At 51.4% G+C, this 24,450-nt stretch overlaps 1 protein-coding gene across 1 annotated transcript in view; it reads right to left on the bottom strand.

Annotated features, from left to right (window-relative positions):
* Positions 1–9,225: 9,225 nt before the first annotated feature.
* LOC145337550 (butyrophilin subfamily 1 member A1-like) overlaps positions 9,226–24,450 on the bottom strand; it is a 127,017-nt gene continuing 111,792 nt past the window's right edge. Inside the window, exons 15-16 of the mRNA XM_080182342.1 lie at positions 21,181–21,207; positions 9,226–9,966 (exon numbers count right to left, since the gene is read on the bottom strand). Of these exons, the coding sequence (XP_080038468.1) occupies positions 9,386–9,966; positions 21,181–21,207 (608 nt within the window). The 3' untranslated portion in view covers positions 9,226–9,385. The remainder of the gene's footprint in view (positions 9,967–21,180; positions 21,208–24,450) is intronic.

Below are 24,450 nucleotides of genomic sequence, written 5' to 3'. Positions count from 1 at the left end.
GCCGCTCAGTATCCCCCAGACTGAGCTTTGGCAGGTCCTCCAAAAACCTCTGTCACATCCACACAGACAGATCGGGAGAGAGAAGATCCCCACAATATACATGGGAGGGGGGAATTTTCCCATCCTCCCCACCACAGGGATCGTAGTGGGCAAGAGGCCGGATCTCACAAAGATCCACTGACCTTGGATGGGATTCTCCGGTTTTGAGACGAGCACAACTGGAGAATTCCGTCCATGAGGTCTGGTGTTAATTACTTCTGGATCCAATGGAGAGCCAGTGCCCTAGTGGTATTGTCACTAGACTAATAATCCAGAGACTGGTGCGGCGAAAATGTTGATGAAACGAAGGAAATATTCATCAACTTCATGAAATGCAGTGAAGGACATTCCTCAGTCTACATCAACGGGGATGAAATGGAAATGGTCGAGAGCTTCAAATTTTTTAGGTGTCCAGATCACCAACAACCTATCCTGGTTCCCCTTTGCCAACACTAAAGTTAAGAAAACCCACCAATGCCTCTACTCACTCAGGAGACTGAGAAAATTTGGTATGTCCACTACGATTCTCACCAACTTTTACAGATGGACCATAGAAAACATTCTTTCTTGTTGTATCACAGCTTGGTATGGTTCGTGCTCTGTCTAAGATTGCAAAAAACTACAAAGAGCATGAACAAACCCCAGTCATCGCGCAAACAAGCCTCCCATCTACTGATGGTCTACACTTGCTGATGCCTCAGAAAAGCAGCCAGCTTAATCAAGGACCCATTCACCCCAGACATACACTCTTCCACCTTTTTCTGTCGGGAAAAAGATACAAAAGTCTGAGGACACATACCAATCGACTCAAGAACAGTTTCTTCCCTGCTGTCATCAGACTTTTGAATGGACCTACCTTGCACTAAATTGATCTTTCTCTACACCCTAGCTGTGACTGTAGCACTACATTCTGCACCTTCTCCTTCCCTTGTCTATGAACGGTATGCTTTGTATAGTGCACGAGAAACAATACTTTTCAATATATGTGACAATAATAAATCAAAATAATATCAGGGTAAGTTCTGGAGCCAATGTCAAATCCTACCATGGCAGATGGTGAAATTTGAATAAAAATCTGGAATTATATTGTTGTAAAACTTTACCTGCTTCACTCATGTCCCTTTAGTGAAGGTATCCTTACCTGTGACTCCAGACCCAGAATAATGTGGCTGACTCTAAAATGGATAATATATGCTGGGACAGCCACATCCCAGAAATGAATTAAAAAACAAGGCATCTCCTGTTGAAGATATTAAATCTGCGTGTCCTAGTCATTGTAATATCAGCTTGTCTACACTCCCAACCCCTGTCAGAATTATGTACAATTCCATCAAATCTCCTCTCAACCCCCTTTGCTCCAAGGAGAACAACCCCAGCTTTTCCAACTTAACCCTGAAACTAAAAGCACCCACACCAATCCCGAAGCCATTCTGAACCCTCACATCTTTCCTGAAGTCTGACCATCAGAGCTGGAGTAAGAAGTCTCACAACACCAGGTTAAAATCCAACAGGTTTATTTGGCAGCACTAGCTTTTGGAGCACTGCTCCTTCATCAGGTGAGTGAGGACTTGTGCTCACAAACAGGGTGTATACGGACACCTGATGAAGAAGCAGTGCTCCAAAAGCTTGTGCTGCCAAATAAACCTGTTGGACTTTAACCTGGTGTTGTGAGACTTCTTACTGTGCTTACCACAGTCCAATGCTGGCATCTCCACATCCAAGTAGGACTTAAGCAGAGCTTTACAAAGGTTCATCAGCACTTCCCTGCTTTTATATTTAATGCCTCGGTCTACAAAGTCCAAGAACATAGCTTGGATTACATTTCATCCAGCCCTAGAGATTTATTTACTTTTAAGTCTGCCAGTCCACTCAGAAGCTCCCCTCTGTCAATGATAATTTCATTAATTGTATCAGTCCTTGCCCCTGATTTCTATACCCAAATCACCCCTCTCACTCATGAACACTGACACAAAGTATTTAGAACCGGGCCAAATTCTCCACAAGGTGGCATAGTGGTGAGGCAAAATGGTGGCATAACCATTGGCGGCAACACAGTGGTAGAGTGATGAGGTGACACAGTGTTAGCACTGCTGCCTCACAGCATCAGGGACCCAGGGTTCAATTCCCAGCTTGGGTCACTGTCTGTGCAGAACCTGTATGTTTCCCCGCATCTGTGTGGGTTTCCTCCGGGTGCTCCAGTTTCCTCCCACAGTCCAGAACGTGTGCTGGTTAGGTATATTAATGGGCTGTATTCTTTCTCTAGTTTTTTTTATCCTCAATACACTTGTAAAACAATTTAGGATTTTCCTTTATTCTACCTGCCAGTATCTGTTCATGTCCGCTTTTCACTTTACAAATTTCCTTTAAAAGTTTCCTCTTACGTGTTTTATACTTTACAGCTCTTGCTGTTTTGAGCCCTCAATATCTGCCTTAAGCCTCTGATTTTCTCTTCATCTGAAGCTGTATATCCCTCGATATCCAGGATTCACTGGATTTGTTGGTTCTCCAACTCCCTTTTTCCTTTTTGGAACTTGTTGGCCCTCTTTCTCCCCAATTCCTTCTTGAACGAGCCCTCCTGTTCCTGCACAGATTCATTTAAAAGTATCTGCTCCGAGTTCACTCTGGCCAAATGATATCTTATTAAGGTCAGTTTAGAATTTAGATTTCAAGCCCACCCCTGTCCTTGTCCTGAACAATCTTCAATCTAACAGAGTTAGATACTCCCCACTGACAGTTCAATCACTTGCCCAGCTTCTTTCCCTAAAAATTCAGGATCCTGTTCTCCTTTGTAGGACCTTCTACGTACTGCCTTAAAAAGGGGAGCTTCCTCCCTAACAGCACTGTGGGTGTACCTACACCTCATGATTGCAGTGGTTTAAGAAGGAAGCTCATTGCTACCTTCTCAAGGGCCATTAGGGATGGATTATAAATGTTGTCTAGCCAGAAACACCCTCATCTCATGAGTGAATTTTTATAAACTAGTCAGGCATATATCAGACGCTGTAACCTGTGTTAAAATAATTTTAATAAACAACTGTTAAGCAATGCCAGAGACCCAGAGTCTGAGAGAACATCTCAGAACACGGTGGCAGCTCAGAACAGGTGAGTGGCAATGGAAAAATCAACGTTTGTTACCCATCTTTAATATCCACACAAACTAATGAACCCATTCACTGACATAAACATACTAAAGTTCGTATTAGTTTCAATACTAACTTATTGAAAGTTAGTAAACCAGTTCACAGAATGTCTGCAAAAGCGCAGAAAATGGTGTTCTGGCACCACCAGGTGACCACAGTCGGTAATGCAGGAAAATAAATCTCTGCAGTCCCGCTCTGCTGTTTTTATTCATTTATCTGAATAAACATCAAATCACAGGAACCCTGGAGAGTATCATCAGATAGTACTGTCTGAAATCCTGATGTCATCTTGGAGGCAGGAAATGAAGTTCTGGGATGTAATTGAGCATCAACATAAATTCGGGAGCCTGAATGGGTTCCTCCCGTTCTTCTCAAATAACAAAGATTCTGAGAAATTACACGGTTAAAATAAATCCGTGGACAGCTTGTGGTTTTAGATTTACTGTTTAACCGATGTGCATCAAGTAAAATATATTTATATCATCTAATATTTTGATCTATTGTAATAAAATTTGTTTAAAGCATTTATTTATTGTATTTACTGCTTTAAGAATTCTGAGGGAGTGGTTAGCAGGCAGTTGTGGGACATCAGCTTTAAATCAGCGCCAGGTTTAAAAGGAGGCCTGGTGTAGACAGCGGGCAGCGTCTGAGCGGGAAGCAGAGTGAGCTACTAGGGCTTAATATCAAAAAGGGCTGGAAGGAAAAAAGGCCAGGTGAGTTCGTTTGAAAAACAAAAAAATACAAAAACAAAAAAAAAAAATTTTTTTTCAAAACTACTACAGTGAATAATGGAGGGGCATGTGATGTGTGGTTTCTGTATGATGTGGGAACTGGTGGACCCCAGGGTCCTCCCCAGTGACCATGTCTGTAGTAAGTGCAGGTTGCTGGAGGAGCTCCAGCTCAAGGTGGATGAGCTGGCCTCTGAGCTACAGACGCTGAGGCTCATCAGGGGGAGAGAGGGTGCCATTGTCAATGGGGTGCAAGTGACATCCACCCCTCCTAGACTGGCTAACTCTAAGGGTCAGGGACAAGAGGGGGCTGCTGGGAGGAGGAAGGGGGGTGAGGAGCGGAGGCCTCAGCCTCTTAATCTGCATAACAGGTTTGAGGTTCTTGCTTCCAGTCTGGACGAGAACGAGGCAGGTGAGGTCGGTGAGCAAACTGCACACGGTACAGTGCTGCAGCAGGACATAGGCAAAGAGAAAGGGAAAAGGAACGTAGTAGTTATTGGGGATAGTCGGGTGAAGGGTATTGACACTGTCCTTTGTCACAATGACAAAGTGCACAGAAGGGTGTGTTGTCTGCCTGGTGCTCAGGTCCGGGATGTCGCAGCTGGGCTGCAGAGGAACCTGGAGTGGGAGGGTGAGAACCCGGTCGTTGTGGTACATGTGGGTGCCGGCGACGTAGGCAAAATGCAGACTGAGGATCTGGGGAGGGAGTATGAAAAGCTGGGAATGGAATTAAAAAGTAGAACCGACAAGGTGGTCATCTCTGGGCTACTGCCTGAACCGAGTGCAGACGGGCGTAGGGTTGACAGGATTAAGGAAGTGAATGGGTGGCTCAGGGATTGGTGTGGGAGGAATGGGTTTGAATTTATGGGGCATTGGCACCAGTATTGGGGTAGGTGGGACCTGTTCGGGCGGGATGGGGTTGGTCTGAACCGTGCTGGGACCAGAGTGCTGGCGAATCGAGTAAAGAGGACTGTAGACAGGGCTTTAAACTAATTAGTGGGGGGGAGGATGTGAGGGTAGGTGATGTTACGAGGTCTAAAGTTAAGGAGAGGGTACAGGTAAGGGAAGAGGCCGAGGATGTCCCAGTAATAGAGGGAGTAGGGGGCGTGAGTATAGTTGGTGGCGTTGTGGCAAATAGGGTCCAGGTGAAGGCTGGGATGAAAGCACTTTATCTGAATGCACGAAACATTCGGAATAAAGTGGATGAGCTGGTGGCGCAGATCGACACAAATGGATACGATCTGGTGGCCATTACAGAGACGTGGCTGCAGGGTGACAGGGACTGGGAGCTGAATGTACAGGGCTATCAAGTGTTTAGGAAGGATAGGCAGGAGGGAAAAGGGGGGTGCGTAGCTCTGCTGATTAAGGATAGCATCACGGTGGTAGCAAGGGATGATATTGGAGCCAAGGAGCAGAGGGTGGAATCATTGTGGGTGGAGATTAGGAACAGCAAAGGGAGGAAGACGCTGGTGGGTGTCGTCTATAGGCCCCCGAATAATGACCTGGAGGTGGGGCGGGCTGTTAATGCGCAAATAAATGCAGCGTGCAGGAATGGGACGGCCGTAGTTATGGGGGATTTCAATCTGCATATTGATTGGTCGACCCATGTTGGACGCGGGGGGCTCGAGGAAGAGTTCTTGGAATGCTGCCGGGATAGTTTCCTGGAACAGTGTGTGTTGGAGCCGACGAGGGAGCGAGCTATCTTGGATCTGGTGCTATGTAATGAGGCGGGTAGAATTAGGGACCTTGTGGTGAAGGATCCTCTTGGGGAGAGTGATCATTGTATGGTGGAGTTTCTGATGCAGATGGAGGAGGAGAAAGTGGGTTCCCGGACACGCGTCCTTTGTTTGAATAGAGGGGAGTACGGTAGGATGAGAGAAGAATTGGCAAATGTGGACTGGGGGAGCGTGTTGGAGGGAGGGTCTGCTGAGGAGCAGTGGAGGATCTTTAAGGAGATCTTTCTTAGTGCTCAGCGGAAATTTATTCCGATGGTCAAAAAGGATAGTAGGAGGAGAGGTAATAAGCCGTGGATAACGAAGGAGGTGAAGGAAAGTGTTAAACTAAAAGCGGAGGAATTTAGAGTAGCTAAGAGTAGTAGGCGAGAAGAGGATTGGGAGAGGTTTAAATATCAACAAAGATTGACAAAGAAGTTGATAAAGAAGGGTAGGAGAAACTATGAAGCTGGGCTAGCGCTTAATATAAAAAAGGATAGCAAGAGTTTTTATAAATATATAAAAAGGAAGAGGCTGGCTAGGGTGAATGTTGGTCCTTTAGAGGATGAGAAAGGGGACCTAGTGGTAGGGGATGGGGATATGGCTAAGGTATTAAATAACTTTTTTGTTTCTGTCTTCACGGAGGAGGACGTGAATAATTTGCCGGGTGTTAGCGATGGAAAGGTGGTAGGACTGGAGGGTCTTAATGACATTACTGTTACTAGAGAGGCGGTGCTTGACAGACTGGAGGGGCTGATTGTGGACAAGTCCCCAGGACCGGATGGAATACATCCGAGGGTTCTGAAAGAAATGGCGGAGGTGATAGTGGATGCCTTGGTGGTTATTTTCCAAACGTCGCTGGATTCCGGGGAAGTGCCGGATGATTGGAAAACGGCTAATGTTACGCCGTTGTTTAAGAAGGGTGCCAGGCAAAAGGCGGGGAATTATAGGCCGGTTAGTTTAACGTCTGTGGTAGGTAAAATGTTCGAATCTGTCATTAAGGAGGAAATTGCGAGGCATCTTGAAGGGAATTGCTTGATAGAGCAGACGCAGCACGGTTTCATTAAAGGGAAGTCGTGTCTGACAAATTTACTGGAGTTCTATGAGGATGTATCTAGGGCGGTGGATAGAGGAGAGCCGGTGGATGTGGTCTTTCTAGATTTTCAGAAGGCGTTTGACAAAGTACCTCACAAGAGGTTATTGCAGAAGGTCGAGGGACATGGAGTTGGGGGTAGGGTGTTAGCGTGGATAGAGGATTGGTTGTCAAATAGGAGGCAGAGAGTGGGGGTCAACGGGTGCTGTTCGGATTGGCGGATGGTGACTAGTGGAGTGCCCCAGGGGTCAGTGCTGGGGCCTCAGCTTTTTACCATTTATATAGATGATCTGGAGGAGGGAACCGAGTGTAGAGTGTCGAAATTTGCTGATGACACCAAGATTGGGGGAACGGCAAATTGTGCGGAGGGTGTGGAGAGTCTACAGAAGGATCTAGATAGGCTGGGCGAATGGGCCAGGAAATGGCAAATGGAATTTAATGTTGGCAAGTGTGAGGTGGTCCACTTTGGTAGGAAGAATGGTAGGAAGGACTGTTACTTACAGGGCGAAAAACTGCAGCAGGCGACGGTGCAGAGGGACCTCGGGGTCCTTGTGCATGAGTCGCAAAAACCCAGCTTGCAGGTGCAGCAGGTGGTCAGGAAGGCAAATAGGATGCTGGCCTTCATAGTGAAGGGGATTGAATATAAAAGTAGGGAGGTCTTGCTGCAGCTGTATAGGGCATTGGTGAGGCCGCAGCTGGAGTACTGAGTGCAGTTTTGGGCGCCACACCTGCGCAAAGATATTTTGGCCTTGGAGGGAGTGCAGAGGAGGTTTACTAGGCTGATACCGGAGTTGAGGGGGTTGAGCTATGAGGAGAGGCTGAATAAACTAGGCTTGTACTCGTTAGAGTTTAGAAGAATGAGGGGAGATCTCATTGAGACGTATAAGATGATGAATGGGATGGATAGGATAGAGGTGGAGAGACTCTTCCCGCTCAAAAAAGACAGTAGGACTAGGGGGCACAGCCTCAAGATAAAAGGGGGGCGGTTTAGAACGGAGTTGAGTAGGAACTTCTTCGCTCAAAGGGTGGTGAATCTCTGGAATTCTCTGCCCGTTGAAGTGGTGGAGGCTGCCTTGCTAAATATTTTTAAGACGCGGGTTGATGGGTTTTTGATAGGAGAGGGGATTAAGGGTTATGGGGAGAGGGCGGGAAAGTGGAACTGAGCAGCGACAGATCAGCCATGATCTTATTGAATGGCGGGGCAGGCTCAAAGGGCCAGATGGCCTACTCCTGCTCCTATTTCTTATGTTCTTATGTTCTGAAAAGCAAAGCACTGCTGCTGTTGGAAGTAATTCGAGTCGAGATGTTTCTCTCCACAAACGGCATCTGCTGAACATTTTACCAGCACTTTCTGCTATTATTATTAATTTGATCTGCTGGTGAATTGTACAGGGAAACATGCTGTTGCAGTATCACCAGAGACCATTATTCTCACTTTTATTATCTCATTCTAACTATCCCCAATTCCCCGGTTATTAAACCAGCTTGTGTGATTAAAGAGCCAATTTTCAGTTTTTTGGGATTGCTGCCAGTTCCAGGTATCCAGCAGCAGGAGGCGACACTGCACTGTTAAACTTTACTGATCTTTGAACAGCTCGACATCACCATCTTCTGGCTGAAATCGGCACTACAATGAACTGCAAGGGAAAGTTCAACACTCCGGGCTGAATGGTCACTGTGATCACCGCTCACAAAACAGGGTTTGGAGTCAAGTGTGGGAGCAGAGTGAGAAACGGAAACGGGGAAGAAATCCCAGCTACAGACTGGAAGAGATGGAGAATGGGACTGGGTGGTTTGACTGAAGCAGGGAGTAAATGAAGGAGAGGCACAAGATATGCAGGTGCAGCAGGTGGTCAGGAAGACTAATGGGATGCTGGCCTTCATAGTGAGGGGGATTGAATATAAAAGTAGGGAGGTCTTGCTGCGGCTGTATAGGGTATTGGTGAGGCCGCAGCTGGAGTACTGTGTGCAGTTTTGGGCACCGTACTTACGCAAGGATATTTTGGCCTTGGAGGGAGTGCAGAGGAGGTTTACTAGGCTGATGCCGGAGTTGAGGGGGTTGAGCTATGAGGAGAGGCTGAATAAACTAGGCTTGTACTCGTTAGAGTTTAAAAGAATGAGGGGAGATCTCATTGAGACATATAAGATGATGAATGGGATGGATAGGATAGAGGTGGAGAGACTCTTCCCGCTCAGAAAGGACAGTAGGTCTAGGGGGCACAGACTCAAGATAAAGGGGGGGCGGTTTAGAACGGAGTTGAGGAAGAACTTCTTCACTCAAAGGGTGGTGAATCTCTGGAATTCTCTGCCCGTTGAAGTGGTGGAGGCTGCCTCGCTAAATATTTTTAAGACGCGGGTTGATGGGTTTTTGATAAGAGAGGGGATTAAGGGTTATGGGGAGAGGGCGGGAATGTGGAACTGAGCCACAACAGATCAGCCATGATCTTATTGAATGGCGGGGCAGGCTCAAAGGGCTAGATGGCCTACTCCTCCTATTTCTTATGTTCTTATAGTTAATTTACATTTTATTTGAATCCTCTGACATTTCTATTTGTCTTGTTTTTATTTACAGTCTGATTGGGATTTTACAATTTGTAAATTAAATACACATTTAGTGATAACCTGTTGTCAATGATGGTTTCTGACCCCCAACCCCTGACCCTAATCACTGGGTCATTGTGACGTCAGCGATGATACCACCAGCCTGTGGCCCCGCCCATTTCCCAGATCCCAATCAGAACTGGAGCAGATTCTCAGCCAATCATTTTCATCCATAGTCCTGAAGAGAGGATAAAGTTTCTCAGTGAATTTATTCCCAGTCAAAGTGTGGAGATGGGACTTGGTGTCCGGATTGTGAAATGAAACTGTCCCAGACTCATAATTGAGATAAATTCCCACCTTCCCGGGGATCTGACTGACAGGAAGACGGATTCGAGGAGTGTAGTTTATATAAAACTGATCCCAATCCCGCTCAATGGTCCAGAATCCAGTCTCCGGGATCAGAATGATCGGGTTCTTCCTCTCCACAGACTCTGCGGCCACTCCCAGTCTCCACCACTGATTCCCCCCCACCTCCACCTCCCAGTAATGTCTCCCTGATGTGAATCCCTCTGATCCCAGCACACAGGACCAGTATGTAAACCTCTTCTCAGTCTCAGGGAGACTCCTCTCGGTCCGGGTCAGCCTCAAACTCTTCCAATCCTCAGACACCTCGATCTCTGGATGCGCTGTTTCCACATCCAGGGTCACAGAGACTGGGAGAAAAAAAAAGAATTAAATTCAGCGGCAGAGAGTGCGTCGTGTGACAGGGGAGAGGGAGGGGGAGGAGGGGGAGGAGGGGAGGGGAGGAGAACGAGAGGGGAGGGGAGGAGAACGAGGAAGTGGGGGATGGGGAGAAGAGGGGAGGGGGAGAGGAGGAGGGAGGGGGAGAGGAGGAGGAGGAGGGAGAGGAGGAGGAAGATGGGGAGGGAGGGGGAGAGGAGGAGGGAGGTAGGGGGAGAGGAGGAGGAGGGAGGGGGAGAGGAGGAGGAGGGGGGGAGAGGTGGAAGGATGGGGAAAGGAGGAGGGAGAGGAAGAGGGAGGGGGAGAGGAGGACGAGGGGGGAGGGGGAGAGGAGGAGAGGGAGAGAGGAGGAGGAGGGGGGAGGGGGAGAGGAGGAAGGAGGAGAAGAGGAGGAGGGAAGGGAGGGGAGGAGAAGAGGAGGGAGGGAGGGGAGGGGAGAGGAGGAGGGAGGGGAGGGGAGAGGAGGAGGGAGGGGAGGGGAGAGGAGGAGGGACGGAAAGAAGAGGAGGAGGGAGGGGAAGATGAGGAGGAGGCAGGGGAAGACGAGGAGGAGGGAGGGGAAGACGAGGAGGAGGGAGGGAGTGGGAGAGGAGGAGGAGGAGGGTGGGAGGGGGAGAGGAGGAGGAGGAGGAGAGGGAGAGGAGCAGGGAGGGGGAGAGGAGGAGGAAGGAGGGAGGGTGGGAGGAGGAGGAGGTGGGAGAGGAGGAGGAGGAGGGGAAGAAGGAGGAGGAGGAGGAGGGGGTGGGAGGCGAAGAGGAGGAGGGAGGGGAAGAGGAGGAGGGAGGGCAAGAGGAGGAGGAGGGAGAGGAGGAGGAGGGAGGGGAGAGGAGGAGGACGGAGGGCAGGAGGAGGAGGGCGGGAGGAAGAGGAGGGGAGGAGGAGGAGGAGGGGGAAGGAGGAGGAGGGAGGGGGCGGGGGGAGGGGGTGGGAGGAGGGGGGTGGGAGGTGAAGAGGAGGAGGGAGGGGAAGAGGAGGAGGGGGGAGAGGAGGAGGAGGGTGGGAGGGGGAGGAGGGAAGGGGGAGGAGGGAAGGTGGGAGGGGGAGGAGGGAAGGTGGGAGGGGGAGGAGGTGGTGGGAGGGGGAGGAGGAGGAGGAGGGCGGGAGGAGGAGGGCAGGAGGAAGAGGAGGGGGGAGGAGGAGGAGGAGGGGGAAGAAGGAGGAGGAGGAGGAGGGGGTGGGAGGTGAAGAGGAGGAGGGAGGGGAAGAGGAGGAGGGAGGGGAAGAGGAGGAGGAGGGTGGGAGAGGAGGAGGAGGGAGGGAGAGGAGGAAGAGAGAGGGGGAGAGGAGGAGGGAGGGCAAGAGGAGGAGGAGGGAGGGGAGAGGAGGAGGGTGGGAGAGGGGGAGGAGGGAGGGAGAGGAGGAGGAGGGAGAGGAGGAGGAGGGAGGGGAGAGGAGGAGGACGGAGGGCAGGAGGAGGAGGGCGGGAGGAAGAGGAGGGGAGGAGGAGGAGGAGGGGAAGGAGGAGGAGGGAGGGGGCGGGGGGAGGGGGTGGGAGGAGGGGGGTGGGAGGTGAAGAGGAGGAGGGAGGGGAAGAGGAGGAGGGGGGAGAGGAGGAGGAGGGTGGGAGGGGGAGGAGGGAAGGGGGAGGAGGGAAGGTGGGAGGGGGAGGAGGGAAGGTGGGAGGGGGAGGAGGTGGTGGGAGGGGGAGGAGGAGGAGGAGGGCGGGAGGAGGAGGGCAGGAGGAAGAGGAGGGGGGAGGAGGAGGAGGAGGGGGAAGAAGGAGGAGGAGGAGGAGGGGGTGGGAGGTGAAGAGGAGGAGGGAGGGGAAGAGGAGGAGGGAGGGGAAGAGGAGGAGGAGGGTGGGAGAGGAGGAGGAGGGAGGGAGAGGAGGAAGAGAGAGGGGGAGAGGAGGAGGGAGGGCAAGAGGAGGAGGAGGGAGGGGAGAGGAGGAGGGTGGGAGAGGGGGAGGAGGGAGGGAGAGGAGGAGGAGGGAGGGGGAGAGGAGGAGGGAGGGCAAGAGGAGGAGGAGGGAGGGGAGAGGAAGAGGGTGGAGAGGAGGAGGAGGGTGGGAGGGGAGAGGAGGAGGGTGGGAGAGGAGGAGGAGGGTGGGAGGGGGAGGAGGAGGTGGGGGGAGGAGGCGGTGGGAGGGGAAGGAGGAGGAGGGAGGGTGGAGGAGGGAGGAGGGGGCGGGAGGAGGAGGGGGTGGGAGGTGAAGAGGAGGACGAGGAGGGAGGGCAAGAGGAGGAGGGAGGGCAAGAGGAGGAGGGAGGGCAAGAGGAGGAGGAGGGAGAGGAGGAGGAGGGAGGGAGTGAGGAGGAGGAGGGTGGGAGAGGAGGAGGAGGGAGGGTGGGAGAGGAGAGGGAGGGAGGGAGAAAGGAAGAGGAGGGAGAGAAGGGAGGAGGAGGGAGAGAAAGAGGAAGGAGGGAGAGAAAGAAGGAGAGCAGAGAAGAGAAAGGGGAGGGAGGGAAAGAGGAAGAGGAGGGAGGGAGAGAGGAGGAGGAGGGAGAAAGAGGAGGAAGAGGGAGGGAGAGAGAGGGAGGAGTGAGGGGAAGAGGAGGAGGGGAGGAGGGAAGGGGATGAGGAGGGTGGGAAGGGGATGAGGATGGAGGGAAGGGAGGGGGAGGAGGAAGGGGAGGGGAGGGGGAGGAGGAAGAGGAGGCGGGCAGAGGAGGAGGAGGCGGGGGGTGGAGGAGCCGGGCATGGAGAGGGAGAGGAGGAGGAGGTGGGGGAAGAGGAGGAGGAAGGGTACAGGAGGAGGAGGTGGAGAGGAGGAGGTGGGAGGTGGAGAGGAGGAGGAGGAGGGAGGGAAGAGGAGGAGGAGTTGAGGAAGAGGAGGGAGTGGGAGTGGAGAGGAGGGGGAGAGAAGAGGAGGAGGCAGAGGAGGAGGAGGAGGGGGCAGAGGAGGAGGAGGGAGGGGGAGGAGGAGGGCAGGGGGAGGAGGAGGAGGGAGGGGGAGAGGAGGAGGAGGGAGCAGAGAGGAGGAGGGAGGGGGAGGGCAGAGGAGGAGGGTGGGGAGAGGAGGAGGGAGGGGAGAGGAGGAGGGAGGGGAGAGGAGGAGGGGGGGAAGAGGAGGAGGAGGAGGAGGGAGGGGAAGAGGAGGAGGAGTTGAGGAAGAGGAGGGAGTGGGAGTGGAGAGGAGGGGAGAGAAGAGGAGGAGGCAGAAGAGGAGGAGGGGGGCAGAGGAGGAGGAGGGAGGGGGAGGAGGAGGGCAGGGGGAGGAGGAGGAGGAGGAGAGAGGAGGAGGAGGGAGCAGAGAGGAGGAGGGAGGGGGAGGGCAGAGGAGGAGGGTGGGGAGAGGAGGAGGGAGGGGAGAGGAGGAGGAGGAGGGAGGGGAGAGGAGGAGGGAGGGGAGAGGCGGAGGGAGGGGAGGAAAAGGAGGAGGGTGGGGAAGAGGAGGAGGAGGGAGGGAGTGGGAGAGGAGGAGGAGGGTGGGGGGGACAGGAGGAGGAGGGTGTGTGGGGGAGAGGAGGAGGAGGGTGGGAGGGGGAGAGGAGGAGGAGGGTGGGAGGGGGAGAGAGGAGGGAGGGGAGAGGAGGAGGAGGAGGGAGGGGGAGAGGAGGAGGAGGAGGGAGGGGAAGAGGAGGAGGAGGAGGGAGGGGAAGAGGAGGAGGAGGAGGGAGGGGAAGAGGAGGAGGAGGAGGGGAAGAGGAGGAGGAGTTGAGGAAGAGGAGGGAGTGGGAGTGGAGAGGAGGGGCAGAGAGGAGGAGGAGCAGAGGAAGAGGAGGGAGGGGGAGGAGGAGGGCGGAGGGAGCGGACAGGAAGGGTGGGAGGAGGGAAGGGAGAGGAGGAGGAGGAGGGAGGGGAGAGGAAGAGGAGGAGGTTGGGGAGAGGAGGAGGGAGGGGAGGAAGAGGAGGAGGGTGGGGAAGAGGAGGAGGAGGGGGGAGGAGAAGAGGAGGAGGAAGGGAAGACGAGGAGGAGGGAGGGAGTGGGAGAGGAGGAGGAGGGTGGGAGGGGGAGAGGAGGAGGAGGGTGTGTGGGGGAGAGGAGGGGGAGAGGAATTGGAGGGGAGGGGAGAAGAGCTGGAGGGAGGGGGAGAGGAGGTGGAGGGAGTGGGAGAGCAGGAGGAGGGAGTGGGAGAGCAGGAGGAGGGAGGGGGAGAGGAGGAAGAGGGAGGGGGAGAGCAGGAGGGAGAGGAGGAGGACGAGGGGGAGAGAGGAGGAGGGGGAGAGCAGGAGGCTGGAGGGGGAGAGGAGGAGGATGGAGGGGGAGTTGAGGAGGAGGGAGGGAGAGGGAGTTGAGGAGGAGGGAGGGAGGGAGTGGGAGCTGAGGAGGAGGGAGGGAGGGGGAGTTGAGGAGGGAGGGGGAGAGGAGGAGGAGGGAGGGGGAGAGGAGGAGGAGGGACGGGGAGAAGGGAGGGGATGGGATAGTGGAGGAGGGGAGGAGGAAGCAAAGGGGAGAAGGGAGGGAAGGGGAGGGAGAGGGGTCTGGTGGGGGAGGGGAGGGGAGTGGGGTTTAGAGGGTAGAAGGAAGAAGAAGGGGAGGGGTAGAGGGCAGGGAGGGAGGGGGAGAGGGGAGGAGGGAGCAGTGAGGGAGGAGGGGAGGAAGGGGAAAGGGGAGGAAGGGGAGAAGGGAGGGAGGGAGAGTGGCAAGGGAGGAGAGAGGATGGAGGGGGAGGAAGGGGACGGGAGAGAGAGGGGAAGAGGTGAGGTAGGGGGAGAGGGGAGGGGGAGGGAGAAAGAGGATGGGTAGGGAGAGGGGGTGAGCGAAGGGGGAGTGGATGGGCTGGGGGGAGATAGGGGAGGGGGAGCCGGAGTGGAAAGGGGTGAGTGGGAGTGGGGGAGAAAAGAGGGGGGGGGGCCAGGGAGTGGGAGAGGGGGAGACGGGGGGTAGTTGGGTGTGGAGGAGGGAGGGGTGGAGGGATGGGGAGGGAGTGGGGGAGGAGATGGGCCGGGTGGAGAGGGAGGGGGTGAGGAGAGGGAGAGGGGGACAGGGGAGGGATGGTGAGAAGGGAGGGAGAGCGGAGAGAGGGGGGTAGGGACAGTGAGGGTGAATTGAGGGGGAGAGGGGAGTAGTGAGGGAGGGGGAAGGAGAGGGTAGTGAGGGAGGGGGAAAGTGAGGGGGAGGGCGGCTGAGAGGTGAGGTAAGTGGAAGAGGGGAGGGAGTGGGGAGGGGGAACAGGGAGGAGCAAGAGGGAAGGGGAAACAGGGAGGGAGATGAGCAAAGGGAGAGGAGAGAGGAGATAGGCCAGGGGTGGAAGAAGGAGAGGGGAGGGAGGGGGAGGATGTTTGAGGGGAGGGGAACAGGGGAGTGGGAGAGCAGAGGGAGATGGGAGGGAGGGGAGAGGAGAAGGGAGGGAGGGGAGAAGAGGAGGGAGGGAGGTGGAGGAGGAGGGAGGGAGGGGGAGGATGTTAGGGGGAGGGAGATGGGAGGGAGGGGAGAGGAGGAGGGAGGGGGTGGAGGAGGAGGGAGGGAGGGGGTGGAGGAGGAGAGAGGGAGGGAGTGGAGGAAGGAGGGAGGGGAGAGGAGGGGGAGGTGGAGAGGAGGGGGAGAGTGAGAGGGAGGGAGGAGAGGGAATGAGGGGGTAGGTCGGGGAGGATAGGGAGGGGTGAAGAGGGAGTGGGGAGAGGAGGTATGGGACAGGGTTAGGGAGGGAGGGCTGAGGGGGAGGAAAAGGGAGAGGAAGGGGGAGTGGAGGAGGGAAGAATGGGAAGGGAGGGAGAGTGATTAAGGAGGAGGGTAGGGAGAGAGAGTGGGGTAGGGAAAGAGCGCAGAGGGGTAGGGAGTGAGGGGAAGTGGGGTGGGGGAGAGTAGAGAGGGAAGGAGCGGGTGGGGAGAGAGTTGAGCGAGGATGGGTAGGGAGGGAGGAGGGGAGGAAGGGGGAAAGATGGTAGAGAGGGAAGGGAGGACAGAGGCAGACAGGGAGGGAGCGGGTGGGGAGAGAGGGGAGGAGGGAGTTGAGAGGGGTGAGGGAGCATGAGTAGTGAGGGGAAGGTGGGAGGAAAGGGGGGATGGTGGGGTTTTGGGGAGGGGTCTGAGAGATTGAGGGAGGGGAGAGGGGGAGGAACAGATGGGGATTGAGAGAGGGGGAAGTGGGAGGAGGCGAGAAGGAAGGCAGGATGGAGAGGGAGGGAGATGGAGTGATTAATAGGGAGCAATGAGGGAGAGAATGATGTGGAGTGGATTAGAGGTGGGGAGAGGTGGAGGGAGAGGAGCATGGTGAAGAGGTGGTGGGGGAAGAGGGGGTGGAGGAGGGGGGACAGGGTGGAGGAGGTCGGGGTTTGGGGGCAGAGGGAGTTGGGGGTTGGGGGAGAAGGGGAGGAGGAGGGGATGTGGAGGAGAGATGGGGGGAGAAGGAGGGCAGGAAGGAGAAGGGGTGAATGATAGGAAAGGAGTGAGGGAGGGCGAGGGGGAGGATGATGTGGAACGCGTGAGAGGGAGAGAGAGTGATGGGGAGAGGTGAGTCAGAGGGGCAAGCTGGAGAGTGGTGGAGGGGGGAGGAAGGAGAGGGTGAGGGAGTGAATGAGAGGGAGGGAGAGAGAGAGAGTGGGAGAGGGAAAGAAGGAGGAAGAGGAAGATGGAGTGGGTGAGAGGGATGGAGAGAAAAGGGTGAGAGGGGAGGAAGGATGGATGGGGAGAGTGTGACATAGGGAGGGAGATGGAGGAGAGAGTGAGAGAGACGGGGAGGGAGAGAGGTATGGAAGAACGGAGTGAGGGGGAGAAGTGGAGGAGAGGGGAAAGGGAGGGAGTGAGAGAGGGATGAGGGAGTGGGGGAGGGAGGGGGCGGAAAGTGAAGGAGATGGGAGGGGAGGGAGGAGGAGGGGAAGAGAGGAGAGAGTGGGTAGGGATGATGGGACAGTGAGGTTGAGTGAGGGAGAGAGAGTGGGTGGGAGGATGAGGGTGACAGTGGGAGGCAAGAGGGAGTGAGATTGAGGGGGAGAAAGAGGGAGGGGCAGGGTAGGGAGAAGGAGGGGGAGGGAGTGAGGGAGGAAGAGAGTAGGGGGAGGGAGGCTGATAGAGATGAAGGACGATGGGAGAGGGAGGGAGGGTGATGGGAGGATTCGAGAAAAGGTGAGGGAGAGAGATAGAGAGGTTGGGAGGGTGAGGGAGAGAGATCTGATTTGATTTATTATTGTCACATGTATTAGCACACAGTGAAAAGTATGATTTCTTGCACACTATACAGACAGCACACCGTTCATCGAGAGAGGCTGGGAGGCAGTGGAAAGGGAGGGAGTAGGGGAGAGGGAGGGAGAGGAAAGGGAGGAAGAGAGATGGGGAGAGGGAGGGAGAGGAAAGGGAGGGAGTAGGGGAGAGGGAGGGAGAGGAAAGGGAGAGAAGGGAGAGGGAGGATACAGTGAGAGGGAGTACAGGGTGAAAGGGAGAGAGAGGCGGGGGAGAGAGAGGAGAGGGAGTGAGATGGGGAAGAGGGAGAGACTGGGAGATGGGAGAGATGGAGATGGAGAAGAAGGGAGGCAAGGAGTGAGAAGGGTGAGAACAGGAAGGGGGGCAGAAGGAAGAAGGGTAGGGGGGAGGAAATGGGGGGAGGTTGGGCAGGTTGGGAGAGGGGGAGAGAGTGAGGGGGGGAGGGATGGAGGAAAGGTAGAGGGAGGGAGGAAGGTGAGGAAGAGGGATGGATGGGCAGGGTGGGAGAGAGGGGAGAGAGTAAGGGAGGGGGAGGATCTCCTCCATGATCATCCTCAACACTAATACCCCACAAGGCTGTGTTCTCAGTCCCCGACTATACTCCTTGTACACCTACAAATGTGGCCAAATTCCCCTCCAACTCGATTTTCAAGTTTGCTGATGACACCACCGTGGGTCAGATCTCAAACAATGACGAGACAGACTATAGGAATGAGATAGAGAATCTGGTGAACTGGTGTGGCAACAATAATCTCTCCCTCAATGTCAACAAAATGAAGGAGATTGTCATCAACTTCAGGAAGTGTAGTGAACATGCCCCTGTCAACATCAATGGGGACAAAGTTTCTAGGTGTCCAGGTCAACAACAACCTGTCCTGGCCCCCCCATGGTGATACAACTGTTAAGAAAGCCCATCAATACCTCTACTGTCTTGGAAGACTCAGGAAATTTGGCAAGTTAGCTGTGACTCTCATCAATTTTTACAGATGCACACAGAAAGCTTTCTGTGAATGCAGCCTTATTGAATGGTGGGACAGGCTGGAAGGGCTAGATGGCCTACCCCTGCTCCTATTTCTTATGTTCTTATGTTCTTATCACACAAACCAGCCTCCCATCCATTGACTCTGACCACACCTCCTGCTGCCTCGGTAAAGCAGCCAGCGTAATTACAGATCCCACGCAGCCCGGATATTCTCTCTTCCACTTTCTTCCATTTGGAAAAAGATGCAAAAGTCCGAGGTCACATACCAACCGACTCAAGAACAGCTTCTTCCCTGCTGCTGACTTTTGAATGGACCTGCCTTGCATTGAGTTAATCTTTCTCTTCGCCCTAGCGATGTCTCTGTTTCCTTCTCTATGAACAGTATGCTCTGTTTGTATAGCGTGAAAGAAGCAATACTTTTCACTGTGCTAATGTTTTCTTCTCTATGAACAGTATGCTCTGTTTGTATAGCGTGAAAGAAACAATACTTTTCACTGTGCTAATACATGTGACAATAATAAATCAGTGAGAAAGGATGGAGAGGGGTAGAGGGGGGAGAGTTGAGGGAGGGGAAAAGGGGGACAGAGGGAGAGAGAGTCGGAGGTGGGAGAGAGGCAGGGAGGGATAGCATCGGGGAGGGAATTTGAAGAGGTGAGGTGGGTGGGGAGAGGGAGGGATGGAGATGGGGAGGATAAGGAAGGGAGGCAGAGGATGAATGAATCATTAAGTATTTGTGGGGTTAGTGAGTGTGAGAGACTGTAGTCCACACAATGTGATCAACTCTTCATCTCACAGTGACTAGTGATTGATAATTAATGTTACCTCGATCAGCATTGCCCATATCCTGAGAACAACATTTTAAAAATACTGAGGGTTCTAATTTCTAATTGAAGCTGAATAATGTGGTCTCAGTCTTCACAGAATCTCAGAATCCTACAGTGTAGGAGAGGCCCTTCAGCCCATCGAGTCTGCTCCAGTGCATGTAAGGCCCTGACCTGCCCACCTCATCCCACTTGCCAGCACTTGGCCCATTGCCTTGAAATGTTATGGTGTGCCAAGTACTCATCCAGATACTTTTTAAAGGATGTGAGGCATCCCGTCTCCACCACCCTTCCAGGCAGCACATTCCAGATCATTACCACCCTTTGGGTAAAAAGGTTTTTCCTCAAATCCTCCCCTAAACCTCCCACCCCTCAATTTTAAGTTGTGTACCCTTGCAATTGACCCTTCAACTAAGGGGAACACCTGCTCCCTATTGACCCTGTCCATGCCCTCATAAATGTGAGCATCTCAATCAGATCGCCCCTCAGTCTTCTCTGCTCCAGAGAAAACAATCCAAGCCTATCTAACCTCTCTTTACAACTTAAATATTCCATCCCAGGCAAGATCCTGGTCAATCACCTTTGCACCTCCTCCACTGCGTTCATGTCCTTTCTATAATGTGACGACCAGAACTGTACACAGTACTCCTGCTGTGGCCTCACCAGAGTTCTATACAACTCCATCATGACCTCTCTGCTTTTGTAATCTATACCCTGATTGATAAAGGTGAGTGTATCTGCCTTTTTCACCATCTTCCGCCTTCAGAAATCTATGAACAAACATGCCAAGGTCCCTTTGTTCTTTGGAACTTCCCAGTGCCAGACTTTTTAAATTATACTTCCTTGTCAAATTACTCCTTCCAAAGTGCATCAGTTTACACTTTTCAGGGTTAAATTCCATCTGCCACTTATCCGCCCATTTGACCATCTCATCTATATCTTCCTGTAACCCAAGACACTCAACCTCACTATTAACCACTCGGCCAATCTTTGTGTCATCAGCAAACTTACAGAACTCACCCATCCCACATAGTCATCTATATCATTTTCTTATCAATGACAAACAATAGGGGGCCCAGCACAGATCCCTGCGGTATGCCACAGGTAGCTGGCCTCCAGTCACTAAAGCAGCCGTATGTCACCACCCTCTGATTCCTACCACTAAGCCAATTATGAATCCACCTTATCAGATCACCCTATATCCCATGTATATTAGCCTTCTTAATAAGCCTCCCATGTTACTGATGTTCAGCTGGGGAAAGTCACCATGTTGGAGAGGCTGAAGAGGCAAGTCTGACCATCATCCATACACACAGAAGCTGAACTTGTCCTTTCAGCTGATAACACCCATGGGCTCCATGTAAATGTGGAATTGGAGAGACTCAAATATGGATGGAGCCTTGGGGATCACTGGAGGAGACTGCAGCCAGAGGTGGGGTTGGGGCGGGGGGTTGGGGGGAGTAGAAATAAGAAATCAATGGAATTAAATCAAACAGGATTGAAAAGGGTGGGTAATCAGCTCATTGCCCAGATAGGAAAGATAATAAACTATCATATAATTTCTTCTCACATACAGTGACATTCTGAAAATACAGATATGGGGTTAATTGTAACCTCACTCTCCAGATAGATGGGATCTGGTGGAACAGTGATTCCAGATTGGATGTTAAACCAAGGCCTGTCCAATGGAAAGGAAAGAATCCCCACAATGAACAATTTTTGCTATTAGCTGCAACAATTGCATTCCCCTCTGTGAAGCACAAACCTCCACACGGCAAATGTATTTGAAATGTATGTGAAACATTTCCTAATCAGAACAAATGACCGAACTGGGGAAATATCAAGCAATGCAGGGGATTTTGCAGGATCACTCAGCATTGTCCCTCCAAGCACATCGACCCACACAAAGGACCATGACCGCAACTGCTAACACAGACCTTCTGCTCCACTTCCACACTCAACTAATCCCTAGAAACCAAGAGCAACAAGCTGTCTCAACCTCTTGACCTAATCATGTTAAGAACCCTGGATATATCAACGCTCTCATTCCAAGCATCATGCAATCAAAATGTATCTGCAACACAACAGCTTTACAATGTAAATTACAACTAAATATTGAACAGCTTCATAAAATATATTCACAAATGTATGGTTAATATATGAAATATTTGCAGTAACATGGTAACTGTTATATTGTTTCAGTAAATGGAAATAGTAGGAATAATGCAGCTCAATTTAAAAAAATAAAAATACAATTTGCTCTTTCAGCATTGACACTGAAATATTCAGGAACTGTGCTTCGATGTTTATTATAAATTAGGAGACAGTTTATTGAATTGTATCATTGTTCTGTACTTACCATAATCTATTTCCACTTCATCACAACCTGCATGAAACAAAAATATTTAATATCTCCATTTCTTGCTGTCAGTTAAAAATCTCAAATGTATTTTCACACATTGGGAACAAGCGATCCCCTCAAGCACAAAAACAGGAAATGGGAGAGGTTCTTTAAAACTGACTTCGCTCTGACAAAGGATCGTCTAGACTCAAACCATTGGCTCTATTCTCTCCCCACACATGCTGTCAGACCTGCTGAGATATTCCAGCATTTTCTGTTTTAGTTCAGATTCCAGCATCCGCAGTATTTTGCTTTTATCCCCTCAGTCAGACTGAAAGGCTAGTCATGGCACGAATGAATTCCAGCCTCTTGGATTTCCAGGATCTACTACAGTTCGCCTATCACTGCAACAAGTCTACAGCAACTTTTACAAATGCAACTTAGAAAGCATACTTTCTTGTTGTATCACAGCTTAGTATGGCTCTTGCTCTGCCCAAGACCGCTACAAACTACAAAAAATTGTAAATGTAGCCCAATCCATCACGCAAACCAGCCTCCCATCCACTGACTTTGTCTTGGCAAAGCAACCAGCATAATTAAGGACCCCATGCATCCCAGACATTCTCTCTTCCACCTTCTGTCGAGAGAAAGATACAAAAGTCTGAGGTCGCGTACCAAACAACTCAAGAACAGCTTCTTCCCTGCTCCATCAGACATTTGAATGAACCTACCTTGCATTAAGTTGATCTTTCTCTACAGCCTACCTATGACTGTAACACTACATTCTGCGCTTTCTCATTTCCTTCTCTATGAATGTTATGCTTTGAATAGCATGCAAGAAACAATACTTTTCACTGTATACTAATCCATGTGACGATAATAAATCAAATATAATCAAAAATCAAAGAACCATCACTGCAAGGTTAGAATCCAATCTGCATCAAATGTTCTGAAACACTTTTTAGCCTTCTAGACACAACACTGAGTTGAACAATTTCCAGTCTAACCCTCTGCCCCCATTCTTTAAGAGGACAGCTCTTGTTACTGATTCTGTTTTTCCCATTTATACCTTGTCTTGTTTCTCATTTATCCTATTTCCATCTCTCCTTTTGTCTTACACCATCACCCCTTTTATCACTTTTATTTCTCCTGTCTTCCACCCTATCACAATCTTCCCCTTTGTTCTACTTCCACCTCTCCCATTTCCTTTCTCTGTACTTGTTTAAAATTTGTTCCATCTCTAACTTTTTCCAGTTCAGACAAAAGATCACTGACCTGAAACATTGGGGCTGGATTTTCAGGATTTGCAATGATTCAGGCTCTTTAAAACTGACAGACAGGTCCTGATTCCAGGATTCCCAACCACATTCCTGGCTGTCTGATTTTTGGGAATGCCTTTATTCTGGTTCATGGTGAAAGCCCACAACAAGGTAAATGAGCTTGTTGTGCACACTGAAATTGGCCAGTACGATGTTGTGGGCGTCACAGAGACTTGGCAGCAAAAGGATCAGGGCTGGGATTTAAATATCCAAGGATATGTGTCCTATCGGAAGGACAAGCAGATGAGCAAAGGTGGCGGGGTTGCATTGTTAGTAAAAGATGAAGTTAAATCGGTAGCAAGAAGCGATATAGGATCAGATGGTATAGAATCTCTGTGGGGAGAGCTGAGGAATCGCAAAGGTAAAAAGACCCTGATGAGAGTTATGTACTGGCCCCCAAGCAGTAGCCAGTAGTGGGGCAGAAAATAAATCAGGAGATAGAAAAGTCATATAAAAAAGGCAATATTACAATAATCATGCGGGACTTCAATATGCAGATGGACTGGGAAAATCAGGTAGGTAGTGGATCACAAGAAAAGGAATTTTGGAATGTCTAAGAGGTGGTTTTTTGGAACAGCTTGTGACAAAGCCTACTAGGGAACAGGCAATTCTGGATTTGGTAATAAATACTGAGGCAGACAAGATTAGTGAATTTAAAGTGAAGGAACTCTTCGGAGGCAGTGACCACAATATGATAGAATTTATCCTGCAGTTTGAGAGGGAGAAGCTGCAATCAGATGTAATGGTATTACAATTAAATGAAGGTAATTACAAAGACATGAGGGAGGAGCTGGCCAGAGTTGATTGGAAAGGGAGCCGAGCAGGGAAGACAATGGAACAGCAATGGCAGGAGATATTGAGAGTTATTCGGGAGGCATGACAGAAATTCATCCCAAGGAGGAGGAAACATGCTAAGGGGAGGACGAGGCATCTATGGCTGATGAGGGAAGTCAAGGGCAGCATAAAAGCAAAAGAGAAAGCATACAAAGTGGCAAGGTTTAGTGGGAAACCACAGGATTGGGAAGCCTTTAAAAGCAAGCAGAGGACAACCAAAAAAGCAATAAGGAGAGAGAAGATGAAATAATGAGTGTAAGCTAGCTGGTAATATAAAAGAAGATAGGAAGATTTTTTTTCAATATATAAAAGGTAAGAGAGAGGCAAAAATAGCCATTGGACCACTGGAAAATGAGGCTGGAGAAGTAATAATAGGAAACAAAGCAATGGCAGAGGATCTGAATAATTACTTTGCAACAGTCTTCACGGTGGAAGACACCAGTGGGATGCCAGAGGTCCAGGAGGGTCAGGGACACAGGTGAGTGTAGTGACCATCACTAAGGAGAAGGTTCTGGGGAAACTGAAAGGTCTGAAGGTGGATAAATCTGGATGGACTACGCCCCAGAGTTCTAAAAACAAAGCTGAGGAAATTGTGGAGGCATTGGTGGTGATCTTTCAGGAATCACTGGAGGCAGGGAGGGTTCCAGAGGACTGGAAAGTAGCTAATGTAACTCTGCTGTTTAAGAAGGGAGAAAGACAGCAGACAGGGAATTATAGGCTGGTTAGCCTGACTTTGGTCATTGGCAAGATTTTAGAGTCCATTCTTAAAGATGAGATTGCAGAGTGCTTGGAGGCACATGATAAAGTAGGTCTGAGTCAGCATGGCTTTGTCAAGGGGAGGTCATGTCTGACAAATCTGTTAGAGTTCTTTGAGGAGGTAATAAGGACGTTAGATAAAGGAGAACCAGTTGACATAGAACATAGAACACTACAGCACAAACAGGCCCTTTGGCCTACAAGTTGCGCCGATCATATCCATACCAACCAGGCCTATCAATCCCATTAAATCCCATGTACTCATCCAGAAGTCTCTTAAAAGACCCCACGAGTTCGCCTCTACCACCACCGACGGCAGCCGATTCCACTCACTCACCACCCTCTGAGTGAAAAACTTACCCGTGACATCCCCTCTGTT

This window comes from Carcharhinus amblyrhynchos, unplaced genomic scaffold (genome assembly GCF_965287045.1).
Source record: "Carcharhinus amblyrhynchos unplaced genomic scaffold, sCarAmb.v2.hapA scaffold_52, whole genome shotgun sequence".
NCBI lineage: Eukaryota > Metazoa > Chordata > Chondrichthyes > Carcharhiniformes > Carcharhinidae > Carcharhinus > Carcharhinus amblyrhynchos.
This window is presented reverse-complemented; position numbering and strand designations above follow the sequence as displayed.